At 43.8% G+C, this 23,477-nt stretch overlaps 1 protein-coding gene across 5 annotated transcripts in view; it reads right to left on the bottom strand.

The window, feature by feature from the left end:
* Nucleotides 1-23,477, bottom strand: part of CCDC141 (coiled-coil domain containing 141) — a 635,983-nt gene that overhangs the window by 530,027 nt on the left and 82,479 nt on the right. For all 5 annotated transcript variants that reach the window (XM_085645202.1, XM_085645203.1, XM_085645205.1 and 2 more), the window contains exon 2: nt 18,671-18,793. In XM_085645202.1, coding sequence (XP_085501328.1) covers nt 18,671-18,793 — 123 coding nt within the window. The remainder of the gene's footprint in view (nt 1-18,670; nt 18,794-23,477) is intronic.

Here is a 23,477-nt window from a genome sequence, read left to right as displayed (position 1 = left end):
AGATCAGGTTGAAGCAGGGTGCTGTCCCCGTGCAGGACAAGGTCTGGAGGGTTCCTATTCGGGTGAGTGAGGAAGTCAAGAAAATGTTGGGGGAAATATTAGAGAGTTGGGTAATTGAAACCATTGTGGCATCAAATTGGATTTCTCCTGTTTTTATCACTAATAAGAGAGACCGGAAATTAAGGTTTTGTGTGGACTTACAAGGGCTGAACCAGAACATCGTGACCGAAAATTACCTGCTGCCCAACATTAATGACCTGATTTTGTTGCTCAAAGGAGGAATTTTTATTACCAAACTTGATCTCAGACATGCATATCACCAAATACATCTTCATAAACGGTCCAAATCCTTGACCGCATTCATCAACATGAAAGGCAATTACCACTTTACTATGATGCTCTTTGGTTTATCTTCTGAGGCAAGTGTCTTTCAGAGGATGAGGAGTGAAATGTTTAAGGGTTTGGACAAGTCATTTATTTTCAGGATGACATATTAGTGCTCGTGGATACTATAAAGAGTCACAATGTAACTTTGAAATTGGCATTGAATCGGTTGGCTGAGTCGGGGATGATGTTGAGACAAGGGAAATGTAAATTCTTAGTGAAAGAAATTGAATACCTCTGACACACTCTGTCTGTTGATTGTGCTAGGCTCAAGGGTGACATTAGGTCTGCTCCATCACCTAGGGACAAAGAGCAATTTCGCTCTTTCCTAGGATTGATAGTGTACAATTCACAATTTTTGATACAAGAAACAAATCTATAGTCACTTGATGCGAGCATGACAGGTATTGGTGCTGTGTTGGACAAAACTGTTCCATTTGCCTCGTGAACTTTGACAGATACAGAGCGTCATTATGCTGTTATTGAAAGGAAGAGACTAGCAGCAGCATGGGGCCTAAAGAACTTCTGTACCTATGTCTGGGGTGGCCATGTCGCTCTGCGTATTGATCACAAACCACTGCTGAAAATGTTGCTTCCAGGCGGTATAGGGAAAGGGTCTGCTAGACTAATGAGGCCAGCCTCAAGTTTACAAGGATATGATGAGAGTATTGAGTTACCTTTCGTGATTGTCGCTAGACTGGAAACAAGTGGATGGAAAAGCAGTGATTTGTAGAGAGCGACAAGAAGCTGTAACAAGTGTGGAGGATGTTGTCAGTTGGTGTAATGGTGAGGTGAGTTAACTTGAGTGGGCTAATGCAGTGAGGAACGATGCTATACTAGTGGAAGTGATGCTATGGTTTGCCACAGGATTCTAGATAGCCTGGCTGATGACGGCTGATTAGCCAGAAACCTGTCCCAGGTTGCTTGTTTCTGGTCTAGGGAAGACATGGCTTCGCAGTTCGGGCTGGACTGTTCCCATGAGGCACAGGGTCAGACTGATTTGCATATGGCCATGTCTGAACTGGGGTGGCGGAGTGAGCTAAAGAATGATGATGGATAAAACCCAGAGCAGTTGACTGGGGGTGAGTGCTTGCATTGTTCAACACTCCGTCCATCATCCCCTTTGGTTTTGCTTTGTTCGCCCTAAGTTGGCAGGGTATGCCCAGATGTGGGTCCCTTGCTCACTTTGCCACTGGATTCATGCTAGCCTGGCTGATGACGGCTGATTAGCCAGAAACCGGTCCCAGGATGCTTGTTTCCGGTCCAGGGAAGACATGGCTTGGCAGTTCGAGCTGGACTGTTCCCATGAGGCACAGGGTCAGACTGATTTGCATATGGCCATGTCTGAACTGGGGTGGCAGAGTGAGCTAAAGAATGATGATGGACTAAACCCAGATCAGTTGACTGGGGGTGAGTTCTTGCATTGTTCAACACTCTGTCCATCATCCCCTTTGGTTTTACAGTGTGTGTTTGGACATTATTGGCCCCATATCTAGCCTTGTAGAAGCAAATGATTTGCTATGGTCATTGTAGACGTGCATTCTAGGTGGCTTATAGTCAAATTCTTACTTGAAATTACTATGTGTTCTACCATAGGAGCTTTATGTGAGGTGTTCAGAGAGGAAGGTTTCCTGGTGGTACTCATCACCGACAATGGTACTCAGCTGACTTCTTGTGGGATGAAAGACTTTTAGCTGTCATGTGGGGTGAGGCATTCATGCACAGCTTTGTACAATCCCTGTGCAAACAGAATTGTGGAAACAGCGAACCACATGATAAAGGGGGCTTTGCAGATGACAGAGGCTAATTGATTGGATGTGGAGATTATAATCTCTGATTTAGTTTGGGCTTATTGTACTACAGAAAATTCTGCCACTGGTAAACATCCTTTTTGCATGATGAGGGGGAGGAAACCTGGTTCCAAACTTTGCCCTTCCTGGATGTGAGATTTGATTGAAGGAAAGGGTGCAGTATCTAGTGGAGTTGCACGTCCGAGGATTGTTTCTGGTGATTGGGTAAAAATAAAATCTGATAGAGGGTAAAGGGGGTTTAGTAGTCTTCGTGGTCCTTTTGAGATGAAGGAGGTTCAAAGGTGGCATGTGGTGCAGTCCAATGGTGAATGTTGGAACTTGCGAAGAGTAGCCAAGTATAGTGGTCAAGAGTGTGTTTGTTAGAGAGAATTATGACGGCAAAGGTTGCAGTGGCAGCGCTCTGTCCATCATCTCTTTGTGATTGCTTTGTTCACATTAAGTTGGCAGGGTATGCCCAGACGTGAGTTCCTTGCTCACTTTGCCACTGGATTCAAGCTAGCCTGGCTTATGAGGCTTGTTAGCCCGAAACCGGTCCCAGGATGCTTGCTTCTGGTCCAGGGTAGACATAGCTTAGCAGTTCAGGCTGGACTGTTCCCATGAGGCACAGGGTCAAGATTGATTTGCATATAGCTGTGTCTGAACTGGGGTGGCAAAATGAGCCAAAGAACGATGATGGATTCAACCCAGATCTGTGACTGGGGATGAGTGTCTGAAAAGTTTCAGCGCTCCGTCCATCATCTCTTTGTGTTTGCTTTGTTTGCCCTATGTTGGCAGGGTATGCCCAGACGTGGGTCCCTTGCTCACTTTGCCACTGGATTCAAGCTAGACTGGCTGATGAGGGCTGTTAGCCTGAAACCAGTCCCAGGATGCTTGTTTCTGGTCCAGGGAAGACATAGCTTAGAAGTTCGGGCTGGACTGTTCCCATGAGGCACAGGGTCAAGACTGATTTGCATATAGCTGTGTCTGAACTGGGGTGGCAAAGTGAGCTAAAGTACGATGATGGATTCAACCCAGATCTGTGAATGGGGGTGAGTGTCTGAAAAGTTTCAGCGCTCCGTCCATCATCTCTATGTGTTTGCTTTGTTCGCCCTAAGTTGGCAGGGTATGCCCAGACGTGGGTCCCTTGCTCACTTTGCCACTGGATTCAAGCTAGCCTGGCTGATGAGGGCTGTTAGCCCGAAACCGGTCCCAGGAAGCTTTTTTCCGGTCGAGGGAAGACATAGCTTGGCAGTTCGAGCTGGACTGTCCCCATGAGGCACAGGGTCAAGACTGATTTGCATTTAGCTGTGTCTGAATTGGGGTGGCAAAGTGAACTAAAGAACGATGATGGATTTAACCCAGATCTGTGACTGGGGGTGAGTGTCTGAAACGTTTCAGCGCTCCGTCCCTCATCTCTTTGTGTTTGCAGTGGCTTTATGCTCATGAAGGATGAAGCTGTGGTGAATGCGGATGGTAATAGTGTGGAGCGTGGCTGTTGCTCTGAGGGTGGTGATGGTGCTCGACTGTGTGTTAAGTCTGGCGTTAGCAGAAAGCGTTTGTGTGGGGTCAGTAGAATTCCTGGGCCAAGAATACAGCCTGCCTGCCTGCTAGAATTTGTTCAGTGATGGCTGTGCGTGGCCTGGGCTAGGCGGGTGTAGTTTTATTTTCACTCTCAACAGTGAGCTTTTTTCCTGTTTCTACTGTGCAAGGATTTTATTCTTAGCAGCTTATTGTTTACTTTTGTCATGAAATGTAATTTCAATGTATGTTTATTTGTAGTGCACTGTTTACAACATGTTACATGACTTGCTGTTCTTGTTTTGGTTGCAGTGGGCTACAAGATCACTTCTGTAAATGAACGTAAGGGGGTGTGTTGCACTGTATTTGCGGGGGTCAAGGGGCATCAACCTCACGGGTGTCCTGAGGGTTCCAGTTCTATTTACGGCGGTGTCATAGTGGCGTTTTGTTCGCTGGTGGTTGCTTGCTGCCTGGCGGAGGCATCATGTTGAGAATTGTCTCCTTGTCAATAACAAACATTTACAATGCAATGGTCTCGGCATTGGTAAAGTTAGAGCTATTGGCATTGCTCATGACATTATTTTTGTTTATGTTTTTGTTTTTAAAACATTTAAAGAAATGGCATTGTTATTTACAATGTCAATAGCTTAATCACTCTCAAATGCAAGACCTATTGCATTTGCACCCACACACAGAGCCACCTACACACACACTGATTAAGCTATTGACATTGTAAACAACAATGCCGTTTCTCTACATGTTTTAAAAACAAAAACATAAACAAAAATAATGTCATGAGCAATGCCAATAGCTCTAACTTTACCAATGCCGAGACCATTGCATTGTAAATGCTTGTTTAAGTGAGTGAGGGAAGCACACAGAGGGTTGATTGTTGGAGCGGAAGCAACATGGAAGGTGCGCGTGGGAGGAAATGACAAAGAGGGTGGGGGTGGGGAGGACCTATACAGAGGGCGTAGGGAACCGACACAGAGGGCAGGGGATGCAACAAGGAGTGTGGTGGAATAAGTATCCAGAGGGGGAGGGGAGGAGAAAAGCACATGGGCGAGAGAGAGAGAAACATGGAGTGGGGCAGAAGGGTCCTGGGGGAGAAATACACGAGGGAGAGAGCTGGAAAAAGCACATGCACTCATGGAGTGCTTAACCAAAAAGAAAGCGCTAGCGCTTGGAAAGTAAGCAGTGGAAGGACACAAGTAATCTGCCCTTTCTCCAGGGGTGGGATAAACACAACAGGGAGGAGGAGGAAAGCCCACAAAAGTTAACAAATAAAAAGCAAGTGAGTGAGAGGGACAATAAGTCCAACCAATGGTAAGAAGTGGGCAGGCTTCTAGGCTCAATGTAAGCTGGCAATAGATCTTGCGCTGTCTGGTAGGCAAGACCTACAAAAGGGTACTGAAATTAAGCTCACACTCTAAATGTAAAGCAAGCGGGCAAAATAATATAGAAGGATTTTACAAAAGGCATTTCTACACAACTCTTTTACTAGCAAACTTTAGTCGAGGTGTTTTTTTATTGTTAAAGGCTGTTCAAATAGCCTATAAATGCATAGTGTGCTTGGCACTAGATACAGACATGCTTCACAGATAACTGACAGGCACATGCATCAAGTAAAATACCGGTCGCAAACGGGCAGATTCTCAGAATCTGACCCTTTGCTCCCGGTATTTTTGCATTTGGGATGCATCATCCCAAATGCAAAAATCGCTATTTAAGGAATCTCAAAATTGGGATTCCTTAAATAGCGATTGCATTTAAGGAATCCCTAATTGAGATTCCTTAAATGCAATGCATTACAGTTTAAAAAATAGCGATTTCGCTATTAGCGTGAGCAAATTACCATGAGGCTGGACCTCATGGTAATTTGCGAAAACTTAGAAAAATGCACTTATTTGCATTTTTCTAAGTTTCATGTTGCCCACACACATGCCCTTAGAGCATGTGTGTATGCAACATTTGTGCAGAGTGAACATACATGGGTGCAATAGGGTGTCATTTTGACACCCTTGCACCATCGAAATTGCGGGAGCAATTTGCGAGTACCTACTGGTACTCGCAAATTGCTCCCGCAATCTCTAATTCATTCCTATGGGCCTGGAGGCCCATAGGAATGAATGGGAAGACATTCCTTAATTGCGACTCGCAATTTGCTAGTCGCAATTAAGGAATTTGTGGGAATCGCTATTTCTTTAGCGATTCCTACATGCATAGGGTTTTGCTATTCCTTAATTGCGATTCCTTAATAATCGCTATTAAGGAATCGCAAAACCCTATGATGATGCATGTGCCTGTTTGTGTTTAACCCAAATGTGCTCCTGGTGGACAATGCTCCCAAGTAAAACCAGAAGAGGCTGGTACAAAATGATGGCGTGTTGTGCTAACCTGTGCTGCTTCAGTTATTTTGGAGGAATAAGGCACACTATCACTACTTTCACTCCTGAAGCCTTTCCACAAAATGTCTTATGAGCTGCCAATCCATTGTGGTTCCGCAAACAATAAGCAATATGCTCAATGGCTGTTCACAAACAGCCTACGTACGGCACTGCCAGAGCATTCATGCATGTAATCCATGTTCACGTAGGTGTGCCCACTCCAAGACGGCCTTCCTCAACGTATGATCTTAGAAGGCACAAGGAAAGGAGTAAATTGTAAGCCAGAGAAGGCAGTTTCTGCTCGTCCAGTCTAGGCGCACCCAATATACCTTTGCTCTTACCGTGCTTGAATGTTGCTATGCACATTTCAAATTTCACCCATTTGTTAGAGGTGGAAACGAAAAAGAAAGAATTTAGAGAAAGGGACCTCATGTTGGTGGAGAGCCAGGAGCCTGCTAATGTCCGTAGATCCATGTTCCTTCATTCACATGGACGATGGCAACCAAAGAAGAACTAAGCATTTGGTGGCACTGTTATTCACAGAGAACCTTGGTAGTGCTGCTGCTGCATTCACCCTCTTGCCCATCCCACAACAGATGGGCTCATTTTGTGAGAACGGGGATCCACATTTTGTGCAATATGGGCCCAGCACTTTTTTAGAGAATTGGACTTGATATCTCCTGAAATTGGTGATCACGTGTTGCGTATGGCATTGCAAGTAAATGTATGTGTTCCATTTTCACAAAAATATACACATGCAGAGGTATTCACTCCAAGATTTCCTGTCTGCCCACCCCTCATCGGCACTTTCCAATAAGCGCACTGCGGATGTCTCCCAGTTAATTTGCCTTGCAAACAAGCAAGTCTTAATAGCCATTTCTTCCACAGTAAGGATTTTGCATTACACTAGGATCAGAGGCGCTAAAAGCAAAGCACTAAAATGGACAAATCAATTAAGCCAGTCTTAGGGGCTAGATGAGATTTTGTGCACTTTTATTTTAATTTCTCATCCACAGCAGAAACAAAAGCATAAATATGTATCTAGGGAGGAATTGTGGCCTACAGTACATAGCTGCCGACTTCAGAGCTGGGGAACCAGTTTCGAATCCCGGCTTTGGCTCATCATTATTGGACTCTGGGCAGAGAACTTTATCTCCCCATGCCTTAAAAACGTGAAACTACTCAGATTCTCTAGTAAAGCAAAGTGCTCTAATGTCATTAGGCCAAGTCGGTGCGATGTAAAACAGCAACAACAAAAAAATAATAATAATTAATTGTCCAGTATACATTAGTGTTCATGATCAAAGAATAATGTACTTTTTGCTAAAAACGAACCTAAGTTTTATTTGTGGCCATTCCCGTTGAGCAGCAACAAAGGGTTTGCCCTGTATACTGCTGCAGAACAGCATTTTTCGATGTTACACTATCTCTGAAAGAAAAAAACGGATGTCGATTGGATCCAAAAATACAATCAAATACCAGTAACCGATTAAAAAATAAAACTGGTATTAATATAATTTTCTTCACGGGAGTTCGTTAAATTGCCAAACACCTCTATGCTTCCATTAAATTCAGGAAAAATAATTTGAAACTGTCAACTGAACGGTCCACTAGGGTTATGCGAGAACACCTCATGTTTACAAATAAAGAATGGAAAAGGGCAGTCAAAAAGCATAACATGTAGTTTCGTTTTTAAATGTAATGTTATAGCCCTCAAAGCAGAAACAAACCCTTTATATTTCTTTACAACCAGGAACATTTTCAGTCTTTTTTCTAAGTTTGTGTTCAAATTTTAGAAGATGCCAAACGCAGAAAGACGACTAACACAACTGTTGCGGATTTCCTGCATATTCTACAGAATGCACAATGGCACTTTTCAGGGAACACTAATAAAAGGAGCACCAAAAAGCACAGAAATACTGCAAATATAAATAACCAGAGCTCCAAATCAAATATTTCGTACGGTAATGAGGAGGGACCTAGAGGGAAAAAGAATGGGGCTCATACTTAAAACAATGACACACCTAGTAGCTCAGCATAATTTGGCAGTGTTTGATCTCAAGATTATTCCTTGGTACAATATATTCGAAATCAGGTTGGTGGTCTCAGCGCGGCTACTGGAGCATGTGCCATGTATATTTAGATGTTGTGCGCTCCTCAAAGAAAACCTCTGGAGGCCCAACTATTTCTCTAACTTTTAAGTAAATAAGCTATGGCAAAAGTGGTGCACGCACACCAAAGCACCAGGCCAGACACACTGAGAAGGCTCCCCTTGTTTAGGGGGTGGTGGTGATAGGCTGGGGGTACCTGTGGATTCCTAACCCTCCACCACTCACACGACTCTTTGGCCTCTGCTCCATGCTCTTCTCTCTTGCCAGAGGGTTGACCAGCCCCCATGAGGGCAGGAGAGCAGGACTGGGCCGGCACTGCGGGAGGTGAGGGATAATTTAATCTTGGGCATTCCTCCCCGGAACTGCAGGCTGGACAGGACGATATAGACATTGCTGAACTGACAACGTGGACTTTGCAGAGGACCAGCTCCGCGGCCAACTGCTGCTTTCGTTTGTGCACGCACCTTTCCTCCTGCCTCGAGCCCGAGAGTCGGACCTCCCTGGGTGCCACGTAGTGCGGCCCCTACGCATGATGGCAGCGGGGTTCCAGGCGGGCACCTGTTCACCCCAAGAGGCACTCGAGTTTCTGTGCCCTCCCAGTCTGGTTCCCGTGATCTTACGTGCAAGGGCCCCAGGAGGGGCAACAGCTACTGAAACTTGTGGGGTGTCAGGTGGGCCGGTGCAGGGAGCAGGCAGAAAAGGAACAAGTAAATCCTCAGCATCAGCACCAACGAGCTCTAGATACAAGTCCTTTGCTCCGTCGTGACAGTGAGGCAGCTTTCAAACTTTGAGCAGCTGCCTTTCTCAGAGTTGACCCAATGTCTGAAAACCCGCCATGCCTAAAGGAGGCAGCCGTCGGGCCTTGTAATCAGCGTCAGCCATACTGGCCCATATTGGGCATTTGTTCCGGCGCAGTAGCATGACGTGGTGTTTGTAAGCAGTGTCGGACATGTTGACACACACAGGGCATTACTGCACAGTAATGCAGCCCATCCGCGCACAACACAGAGCAGGGGAGCGTTATTTCTCCTTTAAACTCCGGGGCAGCAGACGTAGAGAGTCAGTAGGGTTGGGGCACTGCTGGATGTTTACTGGAGCCGAGCGTCTGCAGAATGTGTATGGACCTAAGGGCACGAGCAGGCGGGAAGGTGAGATGTTAGCTGGCAGCAATGAAGCGTGACTGCAAGCATGAGTGACCTCCCAGCACAGAGGAAGACAATCCGTGAGAGCACAGAAGGACCCGAAAACAGCAACAGGACGAGACACGGCAAGTATGCAGTGTCACGATTAACAATGAGTAACACTCAAAAGCCTCAGTAAATTACTTCTAGGTCAAGAGGGCAAGAATAGGTGTGGCCGCAGATGGAAGAGCAGCTTTGATTCAAAACCGAGAAGTTTCATTGAGTTTATTGCAAGCATAGAACAAGCCGAGGGCACCGGAAGACACCACCGCCTTTCTCCGAGGCAGAGCAGATGCCTCGGAGAAAGGCAGCGTCCTTTTCGGATTCGGGGGCGTGTTTTGATGTTGTCTCCTCCTTGAGACTTTTCGCAAAAAACACGCCCCCCGATCCGAAAAGGACGGGGCATGATTGGAGTGACGGGACCTCTTCTCCAATGGCTGGCCAGCATTTACTAGGCCAGCCAATGGAGAACAGGGCAGAAGAGGGGCGGGTTCAAGCCCCTCTTCTCCCAAGTCATTAAATCTCTGGACTTCCGGTCTGCCGACCGGATGGTCCCGAGACCTAAAAACCTGGAAAGCTTATCCGGTGTGCGGTCTTGTCACAACAGTTTCCCTTCGATGTTACCTAATCTTTCTGTATAATTTCTTGTAAAACATTTAACACCATATGGTAGGACAGGAGGCATTTTTTATAGTGTATATTTTTCATCTCTGAAAAGTGCTTCGGAAGAATCGAACTATATAATATATGAATGCTACTTCCTACCTCTAAACGTTTGATACATTGTTGTTTTTTGTCTAGCATAATGACATCCTTGGACAAATCGTTCTACTGACGTATCCCCTTATCCCCATTGATGTTTCTTTTTATCTTTTAGTCAACACCATGACTTTGTTTGCAGGAGTAGAAACAACATTAGCAGTTTGCAATACATGCGGTAAAACTACCCGGGGAAGTAGTAACAGTAGCACTAATAGGTATTGTAAAGGTAATAGCAGAACTAAAAGCAGCACTAGTATTAAGAATGAGTAAAAGAGAGTACTGTTCTAAGGCGTTCTTTCTAGTAAATGGAATGCTACATAAAAACAGGATGCTCGCCGTAACAGGGTAATTATAGAATAGTTGCAGGGTAGATGGCAGTAACTGGCATTTTTCCACTGAATGGCTCCCGTGACATTCAATAAAACATGAAAGTGAAGCTTGACCTAGGATGCACACTTACAACACGTCGGTGAACATCACCCAGCTATTGGCAGGTGTCCAGCTATAATTGCATGTTATGTGTGGCCACTCCCACATCTTCTTTCCCTGTCCAACTGATCCTATGGATCAAATGCGGAGTCATGAACAAGCCATGCACTGCATGGCTTCATCTCCTCCAGCCGCACCCCCACCCCGATCCGTACTTTAAAAACACAATGTTCCTTGCGGTGCGTCACCCACACCCAGCACCATCGTTAGTGTCCTCTTCCAAATATACCTGCCGTTCTTCTACAACACCACTGAAAACACTCTCCCTGTCCCCGCCCCAATGCTTTAAAAAATGGTATCTATGTTCCTGCCAATCACCCACACCATCCAAGGTGTCTCTTCTTGTCCTCTTACATAGTATTTTAAAAAGGCAATGCCTGTGTCCTTCCACAGTCAGTACCACACAGGGGCTTTGTGAGAGACGCTCATTGGCTCAACTTGAAATCCCCCGTCAGGTGGGTCTGCGCTGGCCCATGCTGACAGAGGAGGCAGGAATTGACACTCCACACCTCTTTTGGAATTATTGTGATCTGAGAGAAGCAACTGAGCAGCAGAATATGAATCCCCATTTCACCGCTTTTGGGTCAGTGGAAACCTGAGAAAGGCGTCGGATCAGCAACCCCCTGAGCACCAGCATCGCAGTCTGGTCTTCAGCTCTAACGTCAGAGCAGTGAATGACCAGGTTTTGGAACTGAAGCCTGGAAAGAAAGTTATGTACAGCATGGATTTTTCAGATGAATTGAAGTGGTATCCTGGACAAACACGCCAGCGTTTCCTCATATTTCCATTTTGGATTGAGGTAATGTTGAGCTGTTTGTGGTAGACGTGTTTTGGAGATTTGTATGCAGACATTCCCAGTATTTCTGCTAACCCCTATCCAGATGTTGAGTCCTACCACAGCGGTTATCAATGTGTGACACATCCCGCGTGTATCTTGATTCAAGAGAGATATCAAGATATGGCCCTCAACCAGGAATCCATGTTAGATTGGAACAAAGCCACAGCTACTTATTTGTGTGCAGGGAGCACCGCTGTGCCTTCTTTATACCAGTAGTCAATGTTGATGGCACTTTAGCAAGATTGCTATTTGGACCGTATGGCGTGGAGAGGGCAAGCGAGTCCAAAGGTATCTTGGTTCACTTTAAGAAATTTGTAACATGTCAACAGCTGTCTATAAACGGGAAATGTGTTTTATTTTTAAAAAGAATCTGCGTGAAGATTAAATGCTTCTGACAGAGGTATTTTAAGTGGTGTGTTTTTTTTTACAGAGCCAACTCTCTAATTGCGAACCTCAGCCAAAAGCTTCTCATTAAAAAGGTCCTTAACTACACAGAGAAACATGACCCGTCCCTGCTTATACGAGAGCAGCTGTGTGCTGAAAACTTGAAAGATGGAACAAATTTGCTTTAGGATTCATGAACCGGATTGCAATGATTCTAACTTTGATTAGATGTCTTATTCGCTGCACATATGACTATGAAAATAAACATGTATTTAAGCAGTAAAATTGACTATAAATTGGACATTCATAAACATTTACGGAGCAGCAGTCGAATGAAGCGACACCACAGAAGTGTAAAACTGATAAATCTTTCAAAATCCTTTTTTAATTAATTTTGCACCAGGGTAGTCTGCCAATCTTCAGTTCTGTTAGTATTGAAATTCCTAGCTTATGCTTTGCTTGTGTTCTTCAGAGGATTATAGCAGTTAAGTAAACTGATATTTAGGCACTTTACTCTTTTCAAATTGCAAGCCAAGCCTTTTACGCATGGGGCAGTGCTTCTTCTTAGACAGGGGTGTTTTGTGTCTGTTATGATTCTATCGTTCCACCTCTGGGGGTTCGGTACATGGACCAACTGCAGCCCAGAAATCACACTAGAACTCATGCAATGTCCCTGTAAGATGTCTTCCTGCTTACCATTTCAATCTTGGACACACAGGAAAACCGAGGTTTGCTTCTATGGGCTACAGATTCCATACCACACAATCATCCGGCATCCATTATTGAATGCTTTAATTGGGGCTACTCCTGCTATTCATCAGCCGTGGATTCTCTCTACCAGGGCTTGTGAGAGAGGAGAATGCACACATCCGAAACTAGTCTTGTGCCGCCCAATCATGTGACTTGACCCAGGCTTTGCTGCTGCCTAGAATTGCTTAAAAGCTGCCATAGACTAAATCTCTTTCTTAGTGCATTGATGTTTTAACCTCTGTGTATCAGAACTCTTGTTGCCTCTTTCCTTGACCAGTTCCTGCCATGCTTCAGCCAGAGTCTGTGTCCTATTCCATTGCAGCTTTCTGCAGATTTTCTCCCAGCTCTTCCATGCATTTTGCCTACTATCTTTTCAGCCTTTTGTCTCTGGGCTGCTTCTTTTCTAATTTGTTCCTAGTTTGGTCCTTCTTCTTCAGCTAACATTTCCATTTGCTTATTAATTTGGTTTCTGTTGTAGAACTTGTATTTGCGCTGGTGTCCAATGTTTAATCGATTCTTCAAGTGCTCTTTCTTTGTGTTTCTCTTTGCAGCCTCGAGTTTCCATGACCTTCCAACCTCTCGCTTGCTTCACCTCCTAGAATCCTGGTGGTTGTCCTGCCCTGTTTATACTCCAGTTTTTCCTTGCTCTAGTATTGACCTTTTGCTTAGTTAGTCGTATGCTCACATTTCAGTTTCTTCGCATCCGCGCTTGTTGACATACAGAAGTTTTTTTCTTTGCTGCTTGCTTTGTGCTCCTTATGAGCTTGAAGTGTCTAATAAGTCTACTATGTTGTCCCCAGTTGTGTATATCTATATTCTTTTGTACAGGGGTTGGTTACTGAATTCTAGATAGCAATACCCACTTTAGCCTTTATCTTATGATATGTGGCGTCTTAACTGCTTTCATTGTGACAAAGTGATACTGTTATTTTCTTAAGTATCTCCACTGTGTCTCCAGGAGGACTTATAAGGGCTTGTCTCATGTATGTAAGTAGAATCCTTGTTTGTGCCCCAGGGTCCAGATACAGAATCACTTCCTTTCTATGGCATTTGCAGGGTAACTGTCTGTAAGAGTAGTTTGCAGAGGAATGTTGACTTTCCATATTGTTGTGGAAAGTTCTGAGTCAAACCTGTGTACAACCCTATGGTAGTCCAATCTGTTCGTCCATTATTGGTTCCTTCCCCTGTTGTGCACATTAGGGTTGCGCATGCTTTTTCCTGGTGTATGTCGTAGACTGCTACAGTGCAGTGGTAAGGGTGCTATGGCTGACATTTCATGACACATGTGGAGGATATCCATCATCTATACTTTTTATGACATTGTCAGTACTGCTTGGAAAACTGGTGTCACATGTGTGCTGTCCGAATCTCTATACTCTCTAACCTGGGAGGTGGCTCTGCAGTCTAAGTCTTGATTCAGATCTTGGTGGATCTGGTCCGCCATCAACTTTTTAATGGTTTCAATGCCCTCCGACTTGGTGGTCCACCTGCTCAATTTAGATGTTGGAAGTGACGCCGACTCTGCCAGGATTTCCATCCCATGTCGATGGCACCATAGGCAAAAGCAGCTGTCGGAGGGAGTTCAGCCACGATTACCGTTGGCCTAATCACAATGTGCCTTTCTGTCGGGACAACTGTGACGGGGATACCTCCATACTTTAGTTGGCAGATCCGAGGAACTTAGATAAAAGTACCTTTTTTTCCTGTATCCCACTTCCATTTCTGTCTTGAACCCATTGTCTAGGTCCATCTTTTGTTGCTAGAACTTGACCAGGATCAAAGGTAAGTTTTTTACGTATTACTGTGAACCGTGTGTTAACATCTCCATTATCCTCCTGTATTTTTACATTGCCATTACATGCAATGTTATTCTTATTTTAATGCATTAGTGGTCATTTAAAAACTTATCATTGTAAAATGAACACACCTGTATTGAAACTTTTATTTTATGGTGCATATGGGTGTACATTCAATAGGGTGTGTACGTTGTATGTGTGCTATGCAATGTGTGCAAAAAGGGGCATGACACATTACCTACATATATTTTGAAACCACAAGCAACCTATATGTGTAGTGACACATTATAAAAATGATACTTACCAGTCTCCACTCCACCAGGGACTCACTCCATCAGAAAACCGTTGCTAGAACAACGCCAGCACAACGGGGAAATCTAAATTGGCTCGGCGCAAACCCGCCGGTTTGACAGAGTACTGTTAGCCAACAATGGGGCCGCCGAGTTGAAGGATGGGTGCCGCTTACGCAATGGTCAACAGTCTGTCGATGCAGTTGGCTGTTCAGCCAGCACATAACTAAATACAGCAGTAGTGAGGTCAAAGAAAGCAGGGCCTACCTGTCAATTCACACCTAGCCAGGTGGAGCAATAAGATTAGTGGTAGCCCATCTCTGTCATGGTGCAGTATCATGCTACAACTATGTTTACTTCTTAACCTCCACCGAATGTGCATAGCTACAGTACTCAATTTGTGCCTTTGGTTGCTGGTAGTCATCAACAGCACTAATTTTTCAAAATCAGGACTCTTGCCAGATGGTCCAGAAAGTGTCAGTCCCTATCCTCCCAGTAAAGCGCCAAGACTACGATTCAAAACTCTGCCTTAATTGATAACAGTTTAGCTACTGTTTCAGGGCTCTCTTTTTTAAATCGTAAGAGTTTCACACACCTAGGTTCTGCATTTCACCCCAGCCGTTTTCTTTGCTCAATTGTTCTTTCATTATTACTGGGGAAATATTCACAGACCTCCTGTCCCACCCAGGGTTATAGCAAGTGTCTGTCTGATAGGGAAAGTATACTCATCCCCTTCTTCACTCACAGGAGGAAATGGGTGTGCAATCAGTGTTTCAGGCAACAGAGCTGCAAAGAATAATTTTTCACAGATCCTGAGATTTTTAAAGGAAAAACATAATACACAAAACAGAAATTACAATCGTGATGGCAACAGTGTGGGTCAAAGCTGACAACTGTGGCTTTCACAATGATATGAGTGAGAAGGAATTAACTTGTTAAGAAAATTTACTGTTTACTGGCAAAGTGGTATTTTAGTAGTGCTTAGCAGCCCAACGATTCCATGTCATGAGTTCTGAGATGGCAGAGGAAACCATGACAAAAGGATGCAGAGCTGCATCGCCCATATGAGTGTTCCACCCCTAGTTTCCATATCATGACATTGGACATCGTCGAATATAAAGCTCTACTGTCTTATCATGTGACAGCACACAGTCACACTAATGGTATTGCCTCAAAACTTTAAAAGTTACATTTTTAGAAATAACGCCTCCCATTATGAGCTCTATAGGGATAAAGGTTTGGCTAGGAGTTAATGGTTAGAGGTATGAAGTTAAGGGTAGAGAGTATAGTGGTTATGGATACATGGTTATGGATTAGGTGTTAGGGGTATAGAATTAAAAGTATGGGGTTATGGGTTGAAAGGGGTTGGTGTCTAGCGGGAACAAATCCCCAAAAAACAGTTCAATTAACAAATGTGCAACCACGCAAACACGACCCACCAGGTCTATCTGGGTTCAATGACCTCCATGCCATCCCAATCATTGGGTGGTGCCACATAATTGGTGGCCCATCAATGCCTGTATAGCTCTGCCTTCTCTTCAATGGGCTCTGTGGCTGCCACTCAGCAGGGGCAGGGCAAACCACGGGTTACGGGTGATGCTCAGCATGGCAGCACATGTTACTGTTTTCATCTTGTGTGGTCATGCTGCACTGCTATGCCCACGCCCCAAAAAATGACAACATTAATCTGGGTGTGCCCCACCTTGCTTTTGCAGTCCCAGAGTCTGGACTTGCAGCAGACTCACTTGCATCATTGGATCAACAGACTCAAGTTTCCTCTGCTGGACCAGATCATCACTGGACTTGACCACAACTATCTGAAAGATTACAATTACCACTGTCTGAGACCCTAATTAGTAGGATTAGTGTAACTCATCTGCTTTCCAAACATTTAAGGTCTCCGTAACTAGAGAAACTGCACTCCTTTATGAGCCTTTAAAACAGTTTAGTTGAGCTGTGCTGCCTGTGATTGTGTAATTGTTTTAGTTTTCACCCTTCCCCTTCAAAGGATTAGCAGCTACCATAACATGATTGAGAATATTCTTATTATATTTAGATAGTTTAAGGAAAGTGTGGCGAAACTGGAATATTGTGCTACATTTTCCCAAAATGATTTTTGACAAGCAAACTTAGACTTAGTTTACACACTATGAAGGCACTTGAACATTCAATGTGTGCCCTTGGAAGGTCTATGGCTTTTAACCAAATCTATGTTGAAAATATATTTTAAAAAGTACTATGTGACATATTTTTTCCAAAATTATCAGGGGGGCACCCCAGAACCATAGTAGAATAAGTTGGAAGAGTAAAGATCGACCTACAAATAACTAACCCTGGGCGTAGTTCGCGTAGTAGCGCTATGCGTAGCTACGCGTAGCACTACGCGAACTGAGTAGTGCGGTAGGGAAATGCTGTTCGCAATGATTGCACAGTGCTGGATGCTTGTCCGCACTGTGCAATCATTGCAAACGGCATCTTGCACAGTGCAAGCGGTCGTTTTCTGCCGCTCTAGTAGATTTTTACTCTAGCAACAGCTTTCTCAACGCGGACTGGTAGTTTCTCATCGCGAGCGGTCGCAAGCATACGCGACCACTCGCAATGAGAACCCTGACCTCCCCGCGTTGAGAATCTCGCCGGGAGGTTTATTTTCCATGCTCGCGATCAGCAACTTGATGTTACTGATCGCGAACGAGGAAAAAGTCTTGCCCGGATGTCATTTTGCTCGCTCGCGGTTGCCAACTTGAGGTTGAGGACCGCGAGCGAGCAAAAAATGCCAACTATGCTATGCGTTTTTGCACTGTGCTACGTGCAATTCGCGTCGTCTGTAGTTGCGCAAACTACGCAAGCGTAGCGTAGTTTTCCGCCCAGGCCTATAAAAAACCATCAAGTTTAGAATGGAATCTAAGAGAGTCCGATATACAGTTCAGATGAAGAGCAGTCTCTAGTCATGACTGAGTTTCATCTCAAAGATACAATCTATGCTTTCTCAGTTGGCTAGTTAAAAACGCAGACATAATCGATTCAACGACTTGTCATGAGGAAGTTTCAGAAGTTTATAATAGTTCATTCCAGCATCCCATCAATTTTCCACTGTTACAATCGAAACCATTATAAGATTGCAGATCTACTGAAGCAAGTGAAACACTGCTGTCAAGGGCAACCCTACATTCTTTTCCTGCTAACAATATCCTAAACGTTGTTAGTCATGCATTTCTGATGTCACTAAGAACTTACTACTTCATGAATGGCCCAATACTTAAAGATGGTTACATACTGAAGTACAACTTTAGTGGGTATAGCAACACATTTGACAGAGTAAGGTGTTTTTCTTGATTCTCACATAATCTGGAATGACAGCATTTAAGACTCACAAATTGGAGTTGCCAGTAGAGAAATGATGGAACATGTACAAATCTAGGGGTTGAGCCACTTCTTGGACGTTTCTTGATGGTCCAGCTGTAAAAATAAGATAACGCCCAGAAACTCACTGTTTATGGGCATACATCAATGATTTGCAAATAGTTTCCCATCTTGGAAATACACACTCATGTTACTCTAGATGGAAGAAGCTGGTGATTTTTCATGGTGAAAATGGAGTGGAAACTTTCCCATTTTTCATGGGGGTTTATAGAAAGAGGTTTCTCCAGGGAGCAAAAACATTTCCCCTATTAGAAACAAAAAAGCTATGTGTTTTTAATTTATGGCTACAGATTTAAACTCCTTTTACAGCTCTTCCTATAGAAACACTTGCACATTTCAGTACTCCTGGAGATTTATGACTGTTGCGGATTTTCAAAACTACTCGTGGAATTCCTTGTGAATTGCAAGAAATTTGGAACAAATGGAGTCATTGTAGACTAGCAAATTTCCAGCATTCACACTAGCCCCTTTGTGAATTGTGCCTTGTGATAACTGTCAAAGTTACAGGAGTTTCAGCGGGTGCTGTATTTGCCAGATGCTTATTACTCCCCTCTCCATGCTCCACTTTACCTTAAGTTTCCCCAGAAGAAGTTCATGGTCGTGAAGCAGTTTCTTGGTCTCATCTTGACTGCTGCCTATCTCCAGCACATTTGGTACAGATTCAGCCAGCTGAAGTTGCACCGCTTTACCACTCTGAAAAAAAGATACATAAAACCTTTCGTTAGGGCAATCAATGTTTTACTTACGAAAACTTACCAGTGACTAAGAATTGAAATGAGATACTTTTTCTAATTGATCAAAGGAAGCGGGGAAAGTCCAACCCTCTGAGTTTAGATTCAGTGTTCATGGTAGCTGTTGAGATGCATAGGTGTGGCTGTATAGTTCTGAACAATACTGATAAACTACTGTATTACCACTAAGGTGCCATAGCACCCAAAAACATGTTTATCCACCTTCTCTTTTGACAAAGCTTTAGGCTGTCTGATTAGCAGTTTCTTCAGCTGACAATGGATATTCTAAAAAAGTGACACTTCATGTAATCTTAAAATACAGCATTGTTTATTAAATCACCTAGAATATTCTATTTTATGCATACAATGTGCCAGTGTTTGTCAGGGATATGGTATGGGACATCTTTGGGCAGACGTAACACTGACCTCTCAAATTTTCTTATGAATGGGGGAGATCATGGCTTCTTAACTGAGAGTTTTAGTTTAGTAGCAGAGCTGCAGCATGACTCCCAAATACAAACAGGAAGAATACCCCACAGGTAGGTATGTTATGCAATGTTCTAGACTCAATTGCAGGTCAAAATGTTTTCTAATCGGGTGGGGAGGGGTAGGGGTGCCTCTTGGTGTCAATGATGAAAAGGGTTTAAAAAGTGTGAGCGAGATGACTGGACACAATGACCTCTATTCCCTTCGGGGTCTTTCTGTAGGGTAAAACCATTTGAAAGGCTGGCTATGATACTTGGAGTGGGTTTCTGGAAGAATGTATGTCTGCAAGAAAGAAGGATGCATAGATAGGGGCACTAGTTTTCAAATTACAAATTTATCAATTTTGAGGAATTTAGATAGTGGTTCCATGTATTTATGGGCAATGCAATTTTGCCAACATGATAGGGTACCTAACGTGGCCCGAGTCCTAAGTACCAAACTCCTGAAATATGAACAACATTGGGATTATATCGATTGGGACAGATTTGCGTGAGGGGGCAAGATCTAGTTCTGTCTTACACCAGACGATTGCAGGTTTTATGCTTGGAGATAGTGTAAAAGAACACTACAATGATCTTACTGCCAGTTTCCTGTAGAACAGTGGGCTCGAGTTCGCCTAAAGACTAAGGATCTGAGTTGAATTAAAAGGCACATGTTCCAGTACTTAATTTGTGCTGTTGCTCTCAGATGGTGTGCACTGGAACCGATTTTGAGGACACAAGCATATTTTTCCTCATCAGCGTATGACCCAGAGAAAAAGGTAGAAAGGCTGACAATAGAGAAAGACTGAGGAAGTGAAAGTCAAGAAAACAGTGATAAAGGCAGAAAGCAAGGATAACAAGCATTGGTAATGCATCAGTTTTGCCTATGTAATTAATAAAGAGCTGTTTTCACAAATCATCGTCTGGGAGAAGGAAAGAGCTCCCTCACAAATAACATGGGAGTGGAGAGGATGTGGCACAGAGGCCAGAGCTGCTGACTCGAGAGCTGGGGATGCCCGTTCAAGTCTCGGTGGTGCCACGCAACATCCTGTGATCATATGCAAATCACTTAATCTCTCCGGGTGATAAATTGTAATATAAATATGCTGCAAGAGCAACAGGCAATACTTTATGAAAATATAGTTACACCAAAGCGGATGTTAACAGTATTTCGGTGGTGGGAAATTGATAAGAGAAGCAGACAAGGAACAAGCATTGCTACAGCCACTAGAAATGGAAAAAAGGTAAGTGGCATGCACAGAAAACAATGAGAAGCCAGGACAGAGTGGAGGCGGGATGTAAATCCCTTTTAAGTTTATATTAAAAACAATTGATTTCTCAAGCACAGCGCAAGCACTGTGCAGGGGAAACCTACAAAAAAACCTGCAGGAATGAAATAAAACGTCAGGAAGTGCAGAGTGGTGGATGAAAGAGGCATGAGGACGATTCAAGACCAGACAGCCCTTTAATTTGGGGGCCATATCAATCGGCACCTAGGAAAAACTTTGGGACCTACACTTTTCTTTTTTTTTCTTTACAAATTAGGACTGACATGAACAATATTATATCAATAATATCACACTCAATGGACTCAGCGACCCCCTCAGGGCAGTTCCATGTGAATTCATCCAGCTTCCTTCATTTGTCCTCAAAGTGTCCAATTGTGAGGCTCTTGGGTAAATTAAGTGATGCACAAGAGCATAATCAGCATGGTTGCACGGTTTCCTAGTGGTTCTCTTTTGGCAGCGTGAAAGTGTTAAAACAGACTAGTAAAATCTTGATTCTACTTTTTCTGCTTCTATAAAGGATTGTGGAGTTTCATAAAATGGCTGAAGGCCTCGTATATGCACAGTGATGAAGAGTCGAATTCATGGATCTTAGGTGAACTAGAGGCAATGAGAACATCAGGAACAGTGAGAGAGGCCATTCCTGGCGGAGAGGTATCCACGCGAATGCACTGCTATGCTCTCCTTTACCAAGACCCAGCAGGGACCTTGCAGCTGAATTGACCTTTTGAAAGTAAGGAGGTGATAAGGAAGAAGAAGAGGCTTCACCCACTTTGTGATGGAGGGAGATTCTGTTCAAATGATGCAGCTAAGACAGCAGAAATGTTCTACATAAAAGATATTGTTGGATTAAGGTGCTCACTTTTAAAATCAGATATGCATTATAGGTCAGCATAATTGTGCAATGTTACTGCCCTTTAGAGCAGTTACAGCATTCCTCTCAGTCCCAGAACTTCCAAGAACATTTGTCTAAGCCTTTGACTCTCGAGACACTTGTAGGGAAACTCTCCATCTTCTGGCCCATTTAAATTCATTCTTTGCCGTCCAAAGGCACTCTAACAATACAGCTTGCCTGCTCGGAGACCTCGGTGCATTAACTACATTACACAGCGTGTACATATCCTTTAAAGTTTGACTTGTTAAAAGTGACCAAACATCCACAAACGTGGGTAAAACAACCAATGGTTTTTCAGTGATACTAAATAGACAACGAGAGCAAAGCTTGAGTCGTCTATGATGTCACTCAGAATCCAGAGATGAAAAGCATCCCCTTTATTCACAGTTTTCAGCTACAATTTAATGTTATATATGCCAGCAAAATTATCACGCCTACTCAGACTTGCAACCCCGGGGTAGGAGAGTCATGGGGTGTCATGCCCAACATGGCTTTGCTTCGATCAGGGCTGATCTGTCCTACTCTCAACTGACTATGTCTGTGTGGTTTTGGTGGGAAAATCTGCTGCCAATTTCAGAGAACACAAAACAAAGTTGGAAGGACTGCCATCAATACTTAGAGATGGGATCACAATCATCCAGCACAAAAGGCACTGCAAAGTGAAAAGAAGAATATCCGACATCCTGCCACTAACACACATCACCTTGAGTTGTAACCTCCCAAATATTTAAATAAAAGCTGGTGTCCTGCCACCAAACTCTACCTCCCTTGTCTTCCCTCATCAAAATGTCATAGTACCTAATGCCCTGATCCGCACACCTGCCACCACCCGCTCTTCATTGCCCCACCCTACAATAAAATATTAAAATGTGCTACATGGCTTACTGGCATCATCCTACACCACCATCTGTGCCTTCCCTTGCCCTCCCCTCACCACCCAAAGCCACTCTCTAGACGCAAGCGCTGCTGTTGGTGCAGCCTGGATACTCCGTGCCAACCACGGTTCATGCATGCCTTCAGATGCAAGAAAGACAGTCATTGGGGCAGCACAGTGCCACCCGCGTTCTTGAGTCTCCTCAGGGTGAAAATAGGTGAGAAGGAAGACCATCTTCTGCCAGTCTGGCACTTCAGTCTCAGGATACCTGTGCTACACGGGCGAACACCAGGGAAACACGCACTTCCTTGGGTAAAGTATCAGGTGTGAAGAAATAACTTTTGCTTTTCCTCTGTCGTGATGATATAGTAGTGACAGAAAAAGCTCGGTCCCAGAAAATGGTGGCACAAAAATGTGGGATTTGTAAAAAAAAAAAAAAAGAAAATTGATCCAAACGATAACATGCTGTAATATAGTGCCTGCTTCCCTAAAATTGCCCACTATCGAGAGTATTTTCTTGTAGTATAGCTTCTAGATAGCACGTCATAACCTTGAATACCCCTGACGATACCACGAAGGGCGCAATGTATGTCTGCGTTAGGCACGTTTTAATATATTATTATTACTATTATTATTTTTATATATTTTATTTCATTATTTGGACTTCAGGAACAAATTCACAGACACTTGATACGATGGCCTGTGGCAAAGGTCACTTGGCAGGTCTTTTTGGTGTTAAAACACTTTCCGTTATGTTGTTGCTGGCACTGTAGCTGGCAAAAAAAGACAACCTTGTCCTACTGTGAAAAAGCTTGGACACCCTTGACCTCGATGATGTCGGCAAAGTACACACAGAAAGTTTGAGACAGTGACAGGGAAAAATAAAATGATGGATTGACAACTACAACTAAAAGAGAAAGAGGCATATAGAAATTTGCCTCAGACATTTTTAAAGACCTTTGCATGTTCTACGAAGAGGAGCTACATGGAACGACAGCTGTGTTTCAAGCCACGCAGAATGGAATGCCAACTAAAATAACTTGAATGGAAAGTAAACAGTATATATAGAAGTAACCTTGAGACATATCACGAAAGCCTTTGACGAAGAGACATTTCTCAGCGGT

The sequence above is a fragment of the Triturus cristatus genome, chromosome 3_1 (assembly GCF_964204655.1).
Source record: "Triturus cristatus chromosome 3_1, aTriCri1.1, whole genome shotgun sequence".
Classification (NCBI taxonomy): domain Eukaryota; kingdom Metazoa; phylum Chordata; class Amphibia; order Caudata; family Salamandridae; genus Triturus; species Triturus cristatus.
The sequence above is the reverse complement of the archived record's forward strand: the minus strand, read 5'-3'. Positions and strand labels throughout refer to the sequence as shown.